Source organism: Sceloporus occidentalis, unplaced genomic scaffold (genome assembly GCF_023333645.1).
Source record: "Sceloporus occidentalis isolate IW3139 unplaced genomic scaffold, rSceOcc1.0.p SCAF_6, whole genome shotgun sequence".
Classification (NCBI taxonomy): Eukaryota; Metazoa; Chordata; class Lepidosauria; order Squamata; family Phrynosomatidae; genus Sceloporus; species Sceloporus occidentalis.
In genome coordinates this window covers 54,663,473-54,682,832 of record NW_028316986.1, presented here as the reverse complement: position 1 = coordinate 54,682,832, position 19,360 = coordinate 54,663,473, and the positions used below count along the sequence as shown (strand labels likewise).

General features: G+C 42.3%; 2 protein-coding genes across 11 annotated transcripts in view; both read right to left on the bottom strand.

The window, feature by feature from the left end:
• The window catches only part of LOC149310765 (zinc finger protein 318-like), a 52,056-nt gene extending 51,336 nt beyond the window's left edge, over positions 1–720 (bottom strand). For all 9 annotated transcript variants that reach the window (XR_016281712.1, XR_016281715.1, XR_016281716.1 and 6 more), the window contains exon 1: positions 460–720. Coding sequence is in view for 1 of the 9 variants with exons in the window: in XM_089529694.1 (XP_089385820.1) it covers positions 460–654 (195 nt within the window). In the remaining 8 variants the exon portion in view is untranslated. The remainder of the gene's footprint in view (positions 1–459) is intronic.
• Positions 721–9,889: 9,169 nt separating this feature from the next.
• DLK2 (delta like non-canonical Notch ligand 2) overlaps positions 9,890–19,360 on the bottom strand; it is a 40,431-nt gene continuing 30,960 nt past the window's right edge. For both annotated transcript variants that reach the window (XM_089529693.1, XM_089529692.1), the window contains exons 3-6: positions 19,294–19,357; positions 16,240–16,370; positions 12,849–12,993; positions 9,890–12,614 (exon numbers count right to left, since the gene is read on the bottom strand). In XM_089529693.1, the coding sequence (XP_089385819.1) occupies positions 11,861–12,614; positions 12,849–12,993; positions 16,240–16,370; positions 19,294–19,357 (1,094 nt within the window). In that variant the 3' untranslated portion in view covers positions 9,890–11,860. The remainder of the gene's footprint in view (positions 12,615–12,848; positions 12,994–16,239; positions 16,371–19,293; positions 19,358–19,360) is intronic.

Below are 19,360 nucleotides of genomic sequence, written 5' to 3'. Positions count from 1 at the left end.
GGGGCTGGGCAATTGGACTAGATTGTATCTGTGCCATGCCAGCATGGGCTCCTGATCAGCTTCGGAGTATCACTTAGTGTTGGTGTTAACTTTCACAGATCTAAACAACTTGGGGCAGAGACAGCCCTTTCTACCAGAAAGGCCACCTTTCCTCCTATCCACCTTTATACAATGAACCTTGAGATCTTCAACAACCCATCTCTGGATCCCCTGTTTAGATCTTAGTGGGCCTTTATTGTTATGTGCTTTCTAACTGACTTGTCTGGCTGTTTGCTAGGGAATTCTGGGAGTTGGAGTTTGTTGTGGGGCCCAGAACGGAGCTCTGCTTCGCTCTGGGCCCCACAACAAACTCCAACTCCCAGAATTCCATAGCAAACAGCCAGATAGAGTTAAAGCGCTGCCAAACCGGGTTATCTCTCCAGTGTGGATGCACCCCTGGCCAGCCTGCGGAGAGCGTACCCTTCTGGCCCGGCGAGGCGAGGGCGAGCGGCGAGAACGGCGGCGGTCCCGAGGAGAAGGAGAGCGCCTCTGCCTCCGGCTCCTGCTCCTGCTCCGCACCGACCTCGACCTGGAGCCGCCGGAGCCCGGGCTGCTGCTCTTTCTGGACCGTCTGGACGAGGCCGCGGCCGAGTGGCTGCTCTTCGGCCGGTGCATGGCGAAGGGAGCCGCGCACTGCCTGCCGCCCCTGAGTCACTGCTCTCTCTTCTTCTCAGGCCGACTTCCCTGCTGCTGCGGAGGCCTAGGAGAGCTTGTGCGCATGCGCGCCCCGCCGATGCAAGGCTCTTACAAAATGGCGGACTATCATCAGACAGCGCTGCTGTTCAGCTTCGACTGCCTCCTCCTGTTGCATCCTGGGATTTGCAGTCTACGGAGGGGCGTTTAGAACTCTCAGCCGGAGCGCTCTAAGGCCTCGCTGGACTACAAACCCCGGAATGCAACAGGAGGAGGCAGCCGCCAGAGCGGTTAAAGTGGAACCGCAGCACTATATAAGAGCCTAGTGATGTGTGTGGCTGCTTCCGTGTACTGTGTAAACCCTGAGGGGCATCTTTTTGTTGTCAAGCCACCTCGAGTCCCTGAACTGGGAGAAAGGCGGGATATAAACAATCAATCAATCGTTTGTAAAGAGATCTTGTAGCCCCTTTGAGAGTAACAAAGGAAGACGCTGGCAGCATGAGCTTTTGAAAGACTTTGGTCTAATTCCTCAGATGCATTTGATGCCGCAAGACCTCTTTACATACGGATTTTACAGACCAACACAGCTATGTCTTTGAATTATACTTGTATAATTGTTGTTGTGTGCCTCCAATTTATTTTTTTACTTATGGCAACTCTATTATGGGGTTTTCTTGGCAATGTCTTCAGAGGGGAATTCAAAGATATAGCCGTGTTAGTCCCTAGAATCAGTATCTAGAGAGACCTTGTAGCACCTTTGAGACTTAACTGAAAGAAAGAAGTTGGCAGCCTGAGCTTCCCTAGACTTCAGTCTACTTCCTCAGATGCATTTAGTGGAGTGGAAGCCCAGCACAGACATAAAACATGCCATTGGTATGGGAGGATGCTGATTCAAATTACGAATCCTTTGTGTATAGAAATGAAGTGGCAGGTCCAGTTTTTGTTTGTGCACAAAGGCATAGGAAACTAATCTTTGTTAATGGAGACTTCAGAGTGGAGTCTGAGGCCGAGAGAGTGCGATTGCCCAAGGTCACTCAGTGAGTTTTTCTGCTTGAGTGGGGAATCGAACCCTGATCCAGGTGAACCTATCAGGGCAAGGTGACCAGATGACACCACCGCAAAAGAGGACAAGGCACCGTAAAATGTAGAGCCTTCAAGAAAAACATAGGACATGACCAAATAACAGCTAGAAACAATCATAGAAATATACATTCATGCTTCTTAGCCATGCTCAAAATGACTGAGATTGGGAATGCCTGGACAGAAGGTTGAAATGTAGGTCATGTCCTGGAAAAGGAAGATGTCTGGTCACCCTGGTCATGGGGTTTTCTGGGCAAAAGCCTTCAGAAGGGGTTTTCCATTGACATCCTCTGGCTTCCCATGGCTGTGTGGGGATTCGAACCCTGCTCTCCAGAGTCATAGTCCAACACTAAAAACCCATGCTGGCTTTCCCAGGGTCAAATGTTATGAATGAGTAGTGCATGCTATTGAAGTCTGGAGACATGGTACTAAAACTCATTTCATTCTTGAAGTGAGGGTTGGACAATCTTTGGCCTCCCAGACATTTTTGACATTGACTCCCATCAGCCCAACTCAGCATGGACAGTGATATGGGCCTATGAGAACTGAAGTTCAGAACATATGCGTGCGTCTATGTGTAAAGGCTCCAGGTACTTAGCTGTCAGCCTTGGAGAAGCCCAAGGCACTTAGCCATGATGGGTTCTCTCAAGATCAGAATCAGTGTAATCCCTTCGCTAAGGGAGTGGAGGTAGTGAGCTGGACTTGGATATTGTTTGCATACAGAAAACAAAAGGAGTTTCTTTCTGGGAATGAAACTCTTTTTGTCTGAGAACATTCATGCCGATTATCTGGACATTCTTGCATGTCACACTCCATTCTTCCCTAGGAAAGTCTTGGAGTTGTATTGCATTCGTCTCTCTTCAAAACCTTTATCAAGATGTGACCTTTAAACCAAAGAGTTGAATTTATAATTAGAATTCCAAAATATGTTTGAGGAACAAATAAAGATTTCAAAGAAGTAGCTGCGTTAGTCTCTTGCAGCATAAAAAAGTGGAAGAAATGAGGAGGGGGGAAAAAATGTGGCAGCATCTTTAAGACTAACGGGGGGGGGGTGATGTATGCATTTTTTTAAATACAATACCAAATGGTATTATGGCCTCAAGCACAAAGCATATTTATACAGCTGTGGGAGTGGGACAGAATGTAATGGGATCCCGAAAGATGCAAATCATGTCCCTTGCCCTAAATTTTCAAATGGCTATGTAAGGCGATATACGGATCTTTGCAGTAGTCAGTTGATAAACAGTTAACCTTACCAAAAGTCATTCCTAGGGTTCAAAATTCTCTCTCAGAAAATTCCTTTTGTTATATGTACAGAAGTGAGGACTCTTGTATTAATGTGCCATGAAGCTCCTGTCCTTATTAACACCTCTTCTTCTCTTTCTAGTCTGCTTTATACAGCGTGCCCACTCCAACCATGGCCTTGCCATCCATGGACTTTAGCATCCACGGACGGCAAACCCCATTGATTTCTATGGCTGTGCGTGCATGCAGACCCGGCAGAGTGGTCATGCGTACACCACCATCGTATCCATGACACTTGAGGTCCCACAGCTTTTTCCAGATTCCGTGGGGGAGTCCAGAGAAGACTCTCACGGATAAGAAGGGCCCACTGTGGGTTTTTTGTTCCAGAGATTGAGTTTCTACAGCCTGGCTGCTCCAGCAGGGTGTGCTGCAGAATAACAGAAAAGCTCTTAAACAAGGCTGAATGCCCAACCTATTTTTAACCAGATCCTATCAGCGTTTATTCTAATGTAGCTCCCTCCCACTAATTTCATGTTAAGTTCAATAAGCCTTAGTTACACACAACTGCAATCTTTCTCTTGCAATGTCTCTCAGCAATACTGTTCCTGTTGTCCACATAGCAAAACTGTGGTTTAGGTTTGCTCATAAAAAACAAACAAATCAGATACCAAAATCTGTTTCTGGAATATATCATTTGAGACTGTAGATCATCCTTACCCAGTCTAGTAACTTCCAGATGTATCAAACAACTCCATCAGCTCCAGGTGATATGGTCAGGGGTGGTAGAATTATTTTATTATTATTATTTTATTTTCTTATATCCCACCTTTCTCCTAATATAGGGAGTATGGTAGAAGAAATAATCCATAGAAGAAATAATCCAAACAACACCTTGGAAGTAACTAATTAATGTGTTTGTTGTTAACTGCCCTCAAGTCATAGCAACCCTGTGGATATCTCCAAGCCTCCCTATCTTCCACTGCTCTGCTCAGTTCCTGCCCATGGCCTCCCTGACTGAGTCTATCCCTCTGGCGTATAGTCTATCTCTATTTCTACCGCCTTCCACCTTTCCAAGCGTTAATGTTTTACGAGCGAGTCATGCCTTCTCGTGATGTGGCCAAATTACGACAACCTCAGTTTTGTAATCTTGGCTTCTAGGTTGATTTCTAGTTTGATCTGCTCAAGGACCCATTTGTCTATCTTTTTGACTGTCCACACTCCACAGTATCCTCAGCACACTTCTCCAGCACCACACATGTCAAAGGAGTTGATTCTTTCTCTATCCATTTTCTTCACTGTCCAGCTCTCACATCCATACATGGTGATGGGGAATGCTATGGCTTTGGTAATTATGTGTTACCTGTCTTTAATTCCTTTTTCCAGTAACAAAGGCATGACTACTTTATACTGTGATTGAAACTTTATGAAGGAAAATATAATTTATTTTCCAATGTAACTAAGGCCTCCTCCAGATGGGGAACATGTGTTGGGAACTTGCAGTATTTGTTGCTGTAGTTCTCAGGGATTTTTAAAATATCCAAACTACATCTCTTTTGTCCTAGACTGTTTTCTGGCAAATATCAATACCAGCTGCAAAGCAGTCTTCTCACCTTCAAATGCCCCCCCCCCCCCCCGGTCCAAATTCACAGACATAGCAGAACAATATTCCCTTCTCTTTTTTAAAAAAAAAAATATTATTTCAGTGACATGGTCCTTTTGCATTGTAACTCTAAAAATTAAAACAAAAATCAGAGAGGGGAAAAATTACTCTTCAAATCATGCCCCTGTTTTTCAAAACCTTTGGAAGTGTTGTTAATGTATATCCAAGAAATCACTGCAAAAAACATTAAAAAAGAATGGAGGAAGTGGATGATAATAACTGGGTAAACCCATGCACTGGTTTAGTGGTTAAAATGCCAATTCTGATGATCAAAAGATCAGAAGGTTGGCAGTTTGGGGCCCGAGTGCTGTATGATGGGGTGAGCTCCTGTCACTAGTCCCAGCTTCTACCAACCTAATAGTTCGAAAGCATGCAGATGCAAGTAGATAAATAGGTGCTACTTCTCAGTGGGAAGGTAACAGTGTTCAGTGTAGTCATGCTGGCCACATGACCACCAGAGTAGTCCTTGGATGATGCTGGCTCTTTGGCTTAGTAACAGAGATGAGCACTGCCCCTACAGTCAGTTATGACTAGACATTCATGACAAGGGACTACCTTTACCTTTAAACCCAGCAAAACCCAAGAGGCTTAAAACAGTCATACACTGAAGTGTATGAAATCAAAACAAAACAAGGGGATGTGTTGTAAGAAGTCATGCTTCTTTAGATTAATGTGGAGGAGCACTAACTTTAGTTACAAACATGTGACTTTACATAATGGGGCAGAAGGACTATCACATGGTTCAAATGCTTTGTGCCTGTTGTCGCTATCTTGTTCTCTGTTGTGAGGGTTGAGGCAACAATGTGGTGGACAGGAGGAAAATGTTTTCTACCACAGGGCACTTATAGGATTCAGATGGTTCGTTTGTATTTGTGTCTATGATTTGGGAAAGAGTTGCATTTCTAAAATTCCAACTATAACAGTAACTAATTACTGCAGGGAGCTGGAACTGTGAAACACATTACCTTCCAATGAGGCAAGAGAACTCTGTTGTAAGCAAAGGATTGCACGACTCACTCCTGCATAAGTATACAAAATCTAATTAGTTTGGCCTTTGCCAAGGCAAGTACCAAAGAAAAGTACATACTGTTTGTTAATTGTCTACCTATTCATGATTCTATATTGCCTCCAGTATCAGAGGCTGTATACCAAACTTTGGCAAAAAAGAGCAGAGAAATGCTATTATACTTATGACCTATTTCTGAACTTCCCATAGGCTTCTGGTTAGCTACAATGGAAACACTAAGCTGGTCTATACAGTGGTCCCTCCACATTTGCTGGTGTTAGGGGTGAAGGACCCCCATGAATGTGGAAAAACAGTGAATAAAAAAACACTATCCTTTTTATCTGAGAGAACACCACTCTAGAAGGGCCTGGAAACCATGCCCTATGAGGAATGACTTAGAGAGCTAGGGATGTTTAGCCTGGAGAAGAGAAGGTTAAGAGGTGATATGATAGCTCTGTTTAAATATTTGAAGGGATGTCATATTGAGGAGGAACAAGCTTGTTTTCTGCTGCTCTAGAGAATAGCACCTGGAACAATAGAAAGGAGATTCCACCTCAACATTAGGAGGAACATCCTGACAGTAAGGGCTGTTTGACAGTGGAACACACTCCCACAAAGTGTGGTGGAGTCTCCTTCCCTTGAGGTCTTTAAACAGAGGCAGGACGGCCATCTGTCGGGGATGCTTTGATTGAGAGTTCCTGCATGGCAGGGATTGGACTGGACGGCCCTTGTGGTCTCTTCTAACTCTATGATTCTATGAAATCTTCAGGTCCTCCAGTGCAACTCAAGGGTCAACATCTGCCAGAAGTTGATCACAGAATCATGCTAGAGAACCTACAAATGCCTAAAGAAGTGTTTTCTCTAGAAACGTCTAGGTCAGTGATCTCCAAACTTTGGTCCTTCTGAAGTTTTAGACTTCAGCTCCCAGAATTCCTGACTGTTGGCCTAGTCAGCTGGGGCTTCTGGGAGTTGTAGTCCAAAACATCTGGAGGACCAAAGTTTGGGGATCACTGTTCTAGGTTCTACAGCACAACTCTATGATCAACGCCCGGCAGAATTGCACTGGCAGACCTAGAGATTACTAGGGAGAACATATTAATCAAATCTGCAAATAATCAAAACTGCAAAAGCAAAAGCGAATGTGGCGGGCCAGCTGTATAGGTCTTTGGTTTGTGTGAGTCATCTTCTTCTGTTCTTATATACCTATGGTATTATCACAATAGCTGGTAGTAATCTTTTCATCTTTGGATAATGCCCACCACCGCAATCTCATATTTACATTTTATGCTTTTAGCCTCAGTAACTCCAGGGGAGGGGCACTCACACTGCCTTCCTTAAGTTGCTTTGTTTCAGTCTCTCGTTCCCTCCCAAAAAACTTTCTTCTCTTTTAGGAGCAGTCTGCCTGCCCTGACTTGATACAAAATGTTCAGGGTGAAATTTATTGAAACAAGTCTGATAAAAGATGTCACCTTATTTGACATGTCTTATTCTCTAGACTCAGCATAGCAAAGAAACAAAGAAGAAAAAACCTCAACCCCTTCACCAAATTACCATAAAAGGAAAATGCTTGCTAATTTTTGTCCCTCCCTTTCGTCTGTTCAAACCCATCTGCTGTCTGCTCCTTTTCTTTTCTCCTCATGCCTTTGTGTATTCTTTAACATTGTTTCCCCTGCCTAAAGCATCCCGCCTGATCTCCCTTTGTCTGTTCCCCAAGCCCCAATTTCTCCACATTGCTCAGTTCAGTAAGATTTCAGTCTCCATAGGCAGCTTGCAGTTTATTTGGGGTGTTCTCAACACAAGGGAGGTTGCTAGTACTGGGTGCAGACTGCAGCATCCTTCCTGAGATCTTGGCTTTGTGGATTTTCCAAAAGCAACATGCCTCTCACTGAGAACACTTTCTTGTGTTACTTCAGAAACCCATCCAAATTTGAAAGGCAGCTTGTCACTTGGCACACAGAGTTAGTGAGGGCAAGGAAGGGAATTCATAAGCCCTATTGAGCATGTGGGACTTATCACATGGCCTTTGGATTTCAGCCGTTAACTGAATGACATCTGTGCTTTACATGGTACTGCTGCTAAAATTTTTCATTGTTCAAAGTGCATCACTTGTATTGTCTCACTGATCCTTTAAATATATAGATATATATTTAAGATACTGTAATTCCCTATATTACACATGAGAGATGAGGATGAGGGAGAGTAACCTGACTCAGGCCCTAGGCTACAGACTTCATGGCTGAATTTAAATTTGAACTACGAATGTCTCCTCTCATATTCTTCCTTGTTGTGCTACACTGAACATATTCTCTGAACACAGGAGGGAGAGGAAATGTCCCCTGTGGAAGTGCAACTTCATAAGTCCCTTCAGCAATTATTCATTCATTTTGAAAATCCATAACACTGAAATGGGTGTCAAGGCTTCATATATCAAAGATCCTTAATGAGTAAGGATTGCCAGAAGAAGTATTTTACTCCATGACTTCCAAGTATAAACAATTGTGTAAAATCGTATCTGACCAAGGGCTCTTTCGCATTACATAATTATAGCACATGATATAACTGCTATGGCTGCATCCTATGGAATCCTGAGAGTTATACTTTAATGAAGCAATAGATCTCTCCAGCTAAGAATTCTAAATACCGCTTCCTAAACTGCAACTTCCAGAGTTGGATAGGATGTTTCCATGACAGTTAAATTGCAATACCATATTACTAGCCAAAAACATCATAGACTTGGAACAATTACTAAGGAGGATCAAGGAAGAAAATGCAAGGTAGGCTTGCTGTTGAACATGAAAACCAAAATAACAACCACGGAGGATCTATATACATTCAGCTAGACAATGAGGAAATTGAAATAGTTAAAGATTTCCTGTACTTTGGATCAAACATTTATCAGAACGGAGACTGCAATCAAGAAATAAGACTAGGAATGGGAAGGGCAGCTATGAAAGAACTAGGCAAAAACTTAAAGAGCAAAGATATACAATTGAGTGCTAAAGTTGGAGTAATCCATGCCATGGTATTCCCCATCACTATGTACAGATGTGAGAGCTGGACAGTGGAAAAAAGTAGATAACAATAAAATCAATTCATTTGAGATGTGATATCTCTAGTAGCCCAGATGATTAAATTTAGGTTTGTGTACTGTAGCCACATGATGAGAAGGCACAACTCTTTGGAAAAGACAATAATGCTAGAAAAGCAGAAAGAGAGAAAGACAGCATGCCAGATTGCTACACTCCCTTAGGGAGGTCATGGGCATGAATCTGCAAGACTTAAGCAGAGCAGAGCTTAGAGATGTCTCATCCACAGAGAGAGTCACCATGGGTCAGAGTTGACTTGAGGGCAGTTAACAACAAGTTCTGATTACTTTATCAAGGTTTTTGATTTTTTTTAAAAAAAATAGCATTATAAGCGTATACCAACTCTCATTAGCCACAGCAAGCATAGTCAATGGTGAGGGGCCATGACAGGTGCAGTCCAACCACATTTGGAGGGGGAAAGTTGCCTGGCCTTACTATACATTTTCTGTAAAATAAATTTATAAGGTTATAGTGGTCAATCCCATAATGCTTCTTTTCAAATCCTATTTTTAAACGAGATCTTTGTGACCATTGCCTTTAACCGTTTTGCCAAAATAGTGATTGAAAATTTCCCCTTTACATCATTATAAAAAGCACACCCATATATATTGCATTAGAAGTGCACAGTGCCATGACACTCTAATGTTTACGTGAGGTATAGCTATTATCATTATTTTTAATAGTCAGAAAAATGCTTCAGCATTACTCAAAAGATTGGTTTAAAATGAATAAATGGGAGAAAAAAATGGTGCTGACTACAATGGTTATACTGTGCAGTGAACTTACAAATTCACCACCCAAGGAGGTCATAATCCATATCAAGCCCACACACTCACTCTTTTAAAAAGATAGAGGGGAATACACTAAGAGCATCTATCTTTGTGAAGATCACATTATTCTTTTTAAAACATGCACTTTCTTCCACAAGGAAAAAAAAGCAGCGCTGGGAAAACATGGGACGATACAAATGGACAATGACATTGTGACGACCCTCTAAAATATGAGTTAAATGGGCCATTGTTATCCCACAATAAATCTTCATCTGGAAGCAGCCATGAAATCTGGGGAGTGGACATGAAGGCACTGGTTCTCATATTTTAGTTTTTGTATTTATTTTACAAAGTTACACCATTCATCAAATGTCTATTACAAAAATAATCTTTCTGGTGAAATCCCCACCCTTCCCTTTCTTCCCAGTCCTTTCCCAGCTCAAGGTGTATTTCCAGAGACATAACCCGCTGCTTCTTGGACATGGAACTGGGGCACTAATTTATTCTTAAAATGGGGTAAGGCAAAGAGAAGAGTTAGGGTCAGTGAGAAAACTCTGTTCATGTCATTTTAGGTCCAATCCACACTGCAGAAATAATCCAGTTTGACATGAGTTTAACTGCTCTGGCTCAATGCTAGAGAATTATGGACATTATAGTTTTATGAGACATTTAGCCTTCACTATCAGAGTGCTCTGGTGCTACAATAAACTACAGTTCCCAGGATTCCCTAACATTGAGCCAGGGTAGTTAAAGCGGTGTCTAACTGGATTATTTCTGCAGTGTGGACTGGACTTTAGCTAGAGCCTTAGGGTTCAGCAAGGGTGAGGGAAGGGACTGAGGCCTCTGCCGCCATTACCAAGTGTGAACAGTCAAAGTGGGGTGGACACTACCAAATAAGGTGCACGTTGTTAATCAAAAGAATGAATATCTATATCTGGTTCATTATATCATCACCTTCATTACCAATTAGAGGGGGACAACATAGATTGCTCAGTAGTAGAGCACATGCTTTACACACATTAGTTCCCAGGTTCAGTCCTTGATATATCCAGGTAAGGACTCTGATCTGAAACTCAGGAAAGCTGCTGTCAGTCAGCATAGAAAATACTGAGCTAAATGAACCAATGGGTTGACTTGGTATAAAGCAACTTCCAGTGTTCCACTACAGAAGATGGAATAGCTGAGTGAACCAATGACTAAAAATACATGTAGGAGTGTCATATGAGAGTTTTCTGAAGTGGCATTTTGCACTTCGAAAAACATACTTTTTGTCTCAGAATTTCAGCACTGCTCTGCATATTTTTTTCTTTTTGTCTCCACTAAAGTGATCACAGGTTCTGGAGCCAGCCCATACCCCACACCACCATCTCAGGTGATACTGATAAGTGCTATCATTGTTATTTTGGGTTTATTCCCAAATCTGAACTCTCAGCAAAGTTAGTGTTTAGAACTGGGGTTGCTACCCATTAAGCTAGACTTCAATTTCCAACTTCATAACACAAGCATTTCCTTTCTGGCAAGTGGAAAGACAGACCAGTTATCTGAGACAGAGAAAGGGCACTGAGTTTCTGTATGTTTTTGCCCCTTCCTGACAGATATCATAACTGAGTAAATGAGGTGCTAGGTTGGTGAGGACATGGTTTGGCTTAAAAGTTCAAAACATCTGCAGCCAGAGGAAGAAAAGATAAGGTATAATGGGCAAGATATGGTCCTGGATTCTCAGTACAATCTGAACACTGGCTCATGGCACCATTAGGCCCTCAGTTGAGCTTATGATGATTGAAAGAGACTGAAGGCCTCTAGGCAGAATGGGGAATTCTATAGTTCCTGTGCCAGAGCTTTAGCAGCAGGACATATACAGAGTAGTTTCTAAGCCCCCTTGAGTAATCAGGCTATATGACACCTCCAATGACTCTGACCAAGAGTTACCAGATGCCCAAGGGCCTAATCAAGGTGCAGCTCCTACATACTGTTCTGGCACACCTGGCCATGTTTTAGCAACTCCCTTTGAGTGCATGTAGGATGCTCTCCATCTATTTTGCTTGCATACTGTTTCCAACACTGGGTCATCCTCCTAACCCAGTTATTTCTTTGGCTGCCTTGTAAATTGATGTCACATGCCAGTGACTTAAGCTGCACACGTTTGAAGACTGTTTTCAGACAAGGACTTACTGCCTCATGGACATCCTCTTTGATGCTGATTCACAACCTTAAGTTCTTCCAGAGCCCTCAAGTGCTTTGGACATGCACAGCCTGGAACAGCCCCCAGGAAATGGCTCAAAGGATTCACTGAATCATTGGTGGGTGTATATAGGTCAACCAGGCTCCAATTTGGGAAGCCTTACAGCTCGGTTGTTTTCCTGGGTTCTATCAAGATTGTACTTAACATTCCCACTTGACACTCTTGGTCCTGAAGTTTTCTTGCAGACTGGGATGGGCTTTGGCACCTCTGGCGTCCCCGGTTCTTGCGCAGTACCAACAAGACAGTTACCAAGACAATAAGGGCAGTCAGCAGGCCAAACACCAGCACTAAAATTAGCTGTGACTGACTTAGTTCTGAGTCCTGCTGGGTCACCACCTCTTTCACAGAGATGAGGAGCCCTCCTCCATTTGATTTCTCGCTGTAGTTGGTGATTCGTTTCCCAGTAACTACAGCCCTCACTGGATCAGACTGGGTTGTCCAAGGGTCAATGCTGGTGACAGCACTGTTATGTTCCTTGTGATCAGGCTCAAATGCAGTGACCCATGTTGGTTCTGGTGCGATGAGCTCACATGTTTTGCCAACAAAGCCCTCAGGACACAAGCAATCAAAATCACTGATGCGGTCATAACACCTGCCCCCATTTTTGCACGGCTGGCTGGCACAGTCATCAACATTGATAGTGCAGAAACGGCCTTCAAAGCCGGCCTGGCATTGGCAGGAGAAACGGTTCATGCCATCGAGGCAGGTGGCACCATTGGCACAGGGACGCATCAGGCAGTCATCTATATCAACCTCGCAATGTGCACCAGTGAATCCGGCCAGACACTTGCAAGTATAGTTGCTAGCAAAGCCATTCTTATCCTGGCACAGTCCACCATTCTTGCATGGAAACCTGAAACGACAGATCAAGCACAGATTATGATACCCTTACTGATTGGAAAAGGTCAACCCCCCATCCCACCCTACTAAGATCTACTGAACTTCCAAGTTTCAGATTCATATTTTAAAGAATTTTAAAAGCAATCATGTAAATAATTTTTGTTAGCTGGTGTGGTTCACCCAGAATTTTAGCCAATAAGCCCTCTCCTCATGTCTCTCTCCATCTATTTCTAGTAGGATCTCTCACCCTGATTTCTCACATGGTCCAGTCTTCAGCTCGCAGTCTTTCCCATGAAATCCTTCAAGGCACAGGCAGGAATATTCCCCATCACGATCATAGATGCACTGAGCTCCATTTTGGCATGGAGTCTGGTGCTCACAAATATGCACATCTGAAAGAGTAGGGGGATGCAGGTCAGTAATGAAGATATTCATGATGCATTTCTTATGCCAAACCAAAACACACACACACACACAAAAGGAAATTGCAGTATTATTCTTACTTACAGTGATACCAGATGTTTTACAAAAAAGGTAAGAGAGAGGATGTGACCTGGGTGTGGAGGCACTTTCCATAGGTCTATTGTCATGGACAAACCACAATTTCAGGAGGTTTAGATTCACTGGGACATGGAGCCTTTCCAGAGATGGAAGGCTAATTAAGATGGTCCATCCCAGAAGGCCCTCTCGATTGGATTTCTGCAATGCACACTACATGGGGTAACCCTTGTACCAAACCCAGAAGCTTCAATTAGTGCAGAATATGACAGCAAGATTGGTCGCTGGATGTTCCAGGACCGACCATATAACACCTGTTCTGCAAGATCTTCATTAGCTGCCCATTCGCTTCCGGGCACAATACAAGGTGTTGGTTATTACCTATAAAGCCCTAAATGGCTTGGGCCCAGGCTACTTGGAGGACCGCCTCTCCCCATATAATCCGCCCCGCACACTCAGGTCAGCCGGAAAGAACTTGTTGAGGGTTACAACCGTGAGATACATGTCAACCTCGCAAAGGGCCTTCTCCATCTCGGCCCCTAAAATTTGGAACACTCTTCCCAATGAGCTCCGTTCCATCACTTCCCTGGATTTGTTCAAAATGAAGCTTAAACCCCTTTTTTTCCACCAGGCTTTCCCCCATGTCCCTTGATACTATGTGGCTTCCCCCTATATGTACTGGCATCATGGATTAACAATTCAGCTGGCTTTGATTTGGGGTAATTGGTTTTATTTGTTTAATGTAATGTTTTAATATAGTGTTATTGCTATGTTTTTATTGAAATTTTTATTCTGTATTGTTGTTTTTATTGCATTTTCTGTACACTGCTTTGATCATCGCGGAAAAGCAGTATAAAAATAAAATTTTATTATTATTATTATTATATTATTATTATTATTGATCCAGATGGATTCCTAATTGCTCTTGTGGGGGTTGTTGTTGTCATGGTAGATGAAAAACTCCAGTTGATCTCTGGAATAGGGACATGGCCAGGTCAATGGCTATAATTGCCACTAAGTAACTCCAAAGAGTGGAACCAAGTGAATCCCTGGTACTAGGGAGCTGGCGATGAAGAAACAAGTGGGGTGGAGACTAGAGTTTTGATGGCAGAAAACTCAGAGCAACTCTCATCAAACACAAGCACAACCCACTGGCAAGGCTATTCTACAGTGGTGGTAGCAACAAAGAAATTCTTCTTCATTGCCACCACTGTATCTGCACAATGTCATCCAATAGAATTGTCTCAAGCAGCCAGGGGCCTTCTATACTGTGCCCCACAGGAAGTCAACTGAGATCATTTGATGGCTCAGATTTGGCTGTGAAGAATTTGCAAACCAAATCATTCAGATCTGTGCTGACTTAGATGCTGGATCTGTTGATACAGATTCAGTGGCTGTAACCTTGATTTCTGCTTGTCTTGAATTGTTGCATTCATTTCAGTTTGTACAACTTGAGGGTGTGGACAAGATCCTTTGACAGGTGAGAATCACATGTTTGCTGGATCTGTGCCCATCCTGGCCTACAAGACCAGCCAAAGCAGGCCTGGTTATGACCTTTAAAGCCTTCAATGGCTTAGATCCAGAAACTTTGAAAGACTGTATCCCCCTTATGAAACTGCCTGCATTTTAAGATCTTTACGAGACAGTTTTCTCGTGGTCCCTTCCCCATTGTTACAGGTTCATCTAGGGAGGACATGGGAGAGGGCCTTCTTGGTGGCTGCTCCCAGGTTGTGGAGTTCCCTCCCACAATAGGTTCAATAGACCACCTCTCCTTTGCTCTCTTAGGCATGCCTTTCATTCTTAATTCATGTGGCTGAAGAAGCTTTTAATGGGGCATGCTGTGTTTTTATCTTTTGTTGTTTTAAATGTTGCTTTAAACAGCTTTAACATTTGAGTTTTTAAAAGAATAGTCTCTTTAATTTTTTAAAAAACTTTTGATGAAAAAACTTTTTAGCTGTACTTTCTTTTAATTTGCTGTAAACCCTTTTGAGTCCTGTACTGGGAGAAAGACAGGCGATAAATTGAATAGATAAATAAATAGTACTTATTGCATTGCATTTATTTCTACTATTTTTAATCAAATGTTTTTATGCTAATGCGTTCAGATTGCACATAAAATCTTGGAATAAACATTAAAAATTATTGTAAAAATAAAAAAGAAGCCTAAATCAATATCAAAATGGTTAAAACAACAAGAAGGGGAGTTTTAGATATTAGATGCCTATCTGGATTTATCCAATACAGGGAGAGGCGAAACACAAATTATTGTTGTTGTTGTTGTTGTTATTAAAAAGGTGCCACCTAAAATCAGAAAGATTGGTTATCTTTGAGGGAGAATTCTCTAAACTGGAATGCAGCTTGAGGACAACTCTGGGCCTCACCACGGCCAGCAGTGCCTTTGTCCAGCTTCTGCTGGTGCACGGGTTGTGCCGTTTCCTGCAGCAGGTAGATCTGATTAAGAGTGACACATGCTTTAGTTCCCTCCTGTATAGATTGCCTCAATGTGTTCTGTGCAAGGGCTGCCTTTGAAGAATGTTCAGCTGAACTGGTGCAAAATGTAGTGTCCATTTCACATGTCCTACTGCAATGGCCATTCAACAACTGTACAGGTCACCAGTTTGTTCAAGGTGACTGTTCTTACCAAGAAAGTCACAAAACTAATGTCAACAAAGACAGACTGAGCCCATTAACTGTGGCTAAGAAGGTGAGGATCAAGACAGAGAACAACTGAAAATAATGTGTTTTTATCATATTAGCCAGTGATAAGCATGTGTTTTATATGCAGAAGGTAAAGAGCATGGAAAAGTTACATGTTTGGATGACAAAATGCCCCAACTAGCATGGTTATGATTTCCCATCCTGGCTGGAGGATTTGGGGAGCTGTAGTCAAAAAAGAAAAGAAAACACATTTCAACACAGCAAGAAGGTTCGGGTTCAGGTAGAGCTGGGAAAGACCTTGTCAGAGCCCCCAGAGAACTGCTACCTATCAGTGCAGGCAATACTGAGCTATATATCATCTGACACAATGAGAGAATGCTTCTCATGAGAACTACAGCCTGTTTGCATTGTGTCATCATTCCCTAAGCAGCTTTTACTCTTATTCAAGATTATTCTACCTTGTTTTGACTGGAGTGACCTACCTTTGTCACAGAACTTGCCAGCCCAGCCACTTTGACAAATACATTGCCAGGGTTGGTGGCATGTTCCATGGATACAGCCCAGCATCCTCACACACTGCTCACAAGATGTCCCATCCCAGCCTGGATCACATCTACAAAAGAATTCAGGAAAATTGGGATGAGAAAACATCAACATAACATAAAGGGCAGGTAAGAAATGGTGTGGTTTTACAGGGCAGAAGATTTGCATTTCATCATTGTACAGTCAGCCTTTCTTATACATGGATTTTTTTATATACTGATTCAAGCATCCACACTTTGAAAATGTTCTAAAAAAGTATAAATTTCAAATATCAAACCTTGATTTTCCTATTTTTATAAGGGACACCATTTTGCTGTGTCATTATATTTAATGGGACTTGAGCATCCATGGACTTTGTTATCCACAGGGGATCTTGGAACCAAACCCCAGCGTATAACAAGGGTCCACTGTAATTGCAATTCCCAAGTTAGGCCTCATGTAGCTGACCCACAAGCTTTATATGGGATCAGCAGAGTCACCACAGTGTTTTAATTTGCCTTAGGACTCTGCCATAGGTCCAAGAAAATGTAGGGCAGTGGTTCCCAACCTGTGCTCCACAGAGCCCTTAGGGCTCTGAGTCAAAAAAGTTGGGAACCCCGATCTAGAGGTATGCAGCTGAAATGAAATACCTGCAGTGTGACCTCTGCTTCTACCTTTCTTCTCTGTTAAACTGTTCCCAAAGAGAACATCTTTGTGTTAAGACCGTAAAGCTGTAATCTCATAGATAATTATTCAGGAGATAGTCTTAAGTAAATCTTCATATGACTGGACTTTAGGAATCACATGCAGCAGGCATATTTGTGAAAATAAACATATGTGGGTCATGTACATTTTTGTGTAATTAAGAAAATAGTGGAGAATAAAATGGACAGGAATCCAATTAATTTTTTCTGCTGATGGAGTCAGGAGAGCGGACAGTCTTACCACTGTCCTTATGCCTTCCTCCATGCATCTGTTCTGGAGGACTTTGAGGGGAATGGGAGCTGCCAGGAAGAAGAAAGAGGATAAAACCGCTGTGAGCAGACTCCTGCTTATGCAACATTAGTTCCATCCAAATTAGTGGGAATTGTACTGTATTTGTTCCTGACTATTCCTTTAACTGATGCTAAATTAGGTGCGAGTCCTGTGTTTACCCAGCAATTAACTATTCCATTCCAAAAAGGCTATCCTCAGGCTGTGTGGGTGTGGTTTCCTTTGAGCACCATCCATGGCAATGCTAGTCTGCCACTCCTCTATTTTTTTACTATCAAGGAGAAAATGGAGAATTGCACAGTTCTGCCAACCTGATGGAGTGCAGATACACAACCGCCTTATGCTGTTGTGTATGACTACAAGCAGAATCACTGAAACATCACACAGTTAGTAAACCATAAACAAATATCCCTGCACATTACTTCTTTAACAAAAATTTTGGTACCAAAGGCAGAAATAGCATGGAAAGAGTACATATAGGTTCCTACACCACAAAGCAGAACAGCAGTTCAACATGATTTAAGAAAGCTTTTTATTCAAAACTAACAATATGTACATGGAAAATGAAACAATCAAATCAAGTAGGCCTTGCATAACTAAACAAAAACTCAGGAGCATTGATGTGCTCATGAGCATTTTTGCCTTGCCATTTTGTCCAGATGTGCCAAGTAGAATAATCTGCACACCCACAGGGAAAGTATATTTACCATCACTGCAGTCTCTCCTTGCTCCTTGAAGAAGCTGAGATAAGAAGGCTGGCAGAGTTCATAAGTAACATATTCCCTTTTCTTCTTCACAGCTTCACAAATGTCTGCTGTATGTCAGAGACTATGACTTATATCTGTTTTGGCTACTGTTCACTGTTCTCCCTTCATATCCCCTTGCTCAACACAAAGTGGTTCTGCCATCAATAGAGGATCCACCCCACTACTTGTTCCATGCAATCCAGGAGAGAGGCCCACCCCCATGATGAGCAACAGGGTTCGGGATGCTCCTGGCTGTTCCTCCATGTGGTTGTTCACCTGCCTGCCCCAGGCAGGTTCCTACACTCTTGTAAGTTCCATGACAGATAGTTATGCAACAGGTGAAGGTATTCCTAACATGCACAGACAGTGTCTACAAACCAATCTACTGGCAATCTGTTCTACCTTGGTGTATTAAGAACACAAACTCTTTTAGCCTGGATCCATGCCTCCTCCTTGTTACCCAGTCATGGCCCACATATATTTATAGTCCCTCACAGTTATTCCCAGTAGATTCAAATTCCCTTTTTGCCAGTAACTTCACTGGGTCAACCTGAACAAGCCATGTTCTTTCAGACTAGCCTGCCTCACAAAGATAATATAGAACTGCAAAGTAAATATTGTAAAATACTGTAGTATAAACAAGTAAAATTCATCTTCCCCAGACTGAAATGAGCAACAGGAACAAGATCATGCAAAATAAGCTCACTTGGCATACTGCAAAGTAGTTAAAAGAAACTTTCTTGGTTGCCTGAGGCAAATATGCATTAATCTCATAGCTAAGATGTAAGGAAGATTTGTTTTTTTTAAAAATGTTACACTACAAATGAACACAACTGGTATACTATTTTCCCGCCTAAAGTGAGGATTAGTGATTGTGACAAACTTGTTTACAAGGCCGACACAAATTCACATTTTTTAAAAAATTTGGATTGCTTTCATTCTGTGTGACATTTTTCACACGTTATACACATGCATATAGAAAATTGTATTATATTGTATGAAAAATATCTGTTTTCTTTATAGAATGAGCAACTGCTGAACGCCCTGGCTGTCTTGTCTTTGTGAGGTGAAAAAACCATTCATATCCTACTCAATACATGATAATATGCACATTTATTTTCATACACAGAAATTTTAGTGCAGCAAATATGATCTATTCTATTAACTGGACTTCTGAGTGCAGAACTGGAGCTCATTTGGCACTGAATTTTGGCATCTTTGACACAGAATGTTTGAACAGGTTTCTTATTCAATAGCATCCAAGTGATGTTTTACCTGCATTTGCCATCCTCCTCACAGCTGCCATGAGCCAAGTTACAATGGTCACTGCAGTCATCACCTA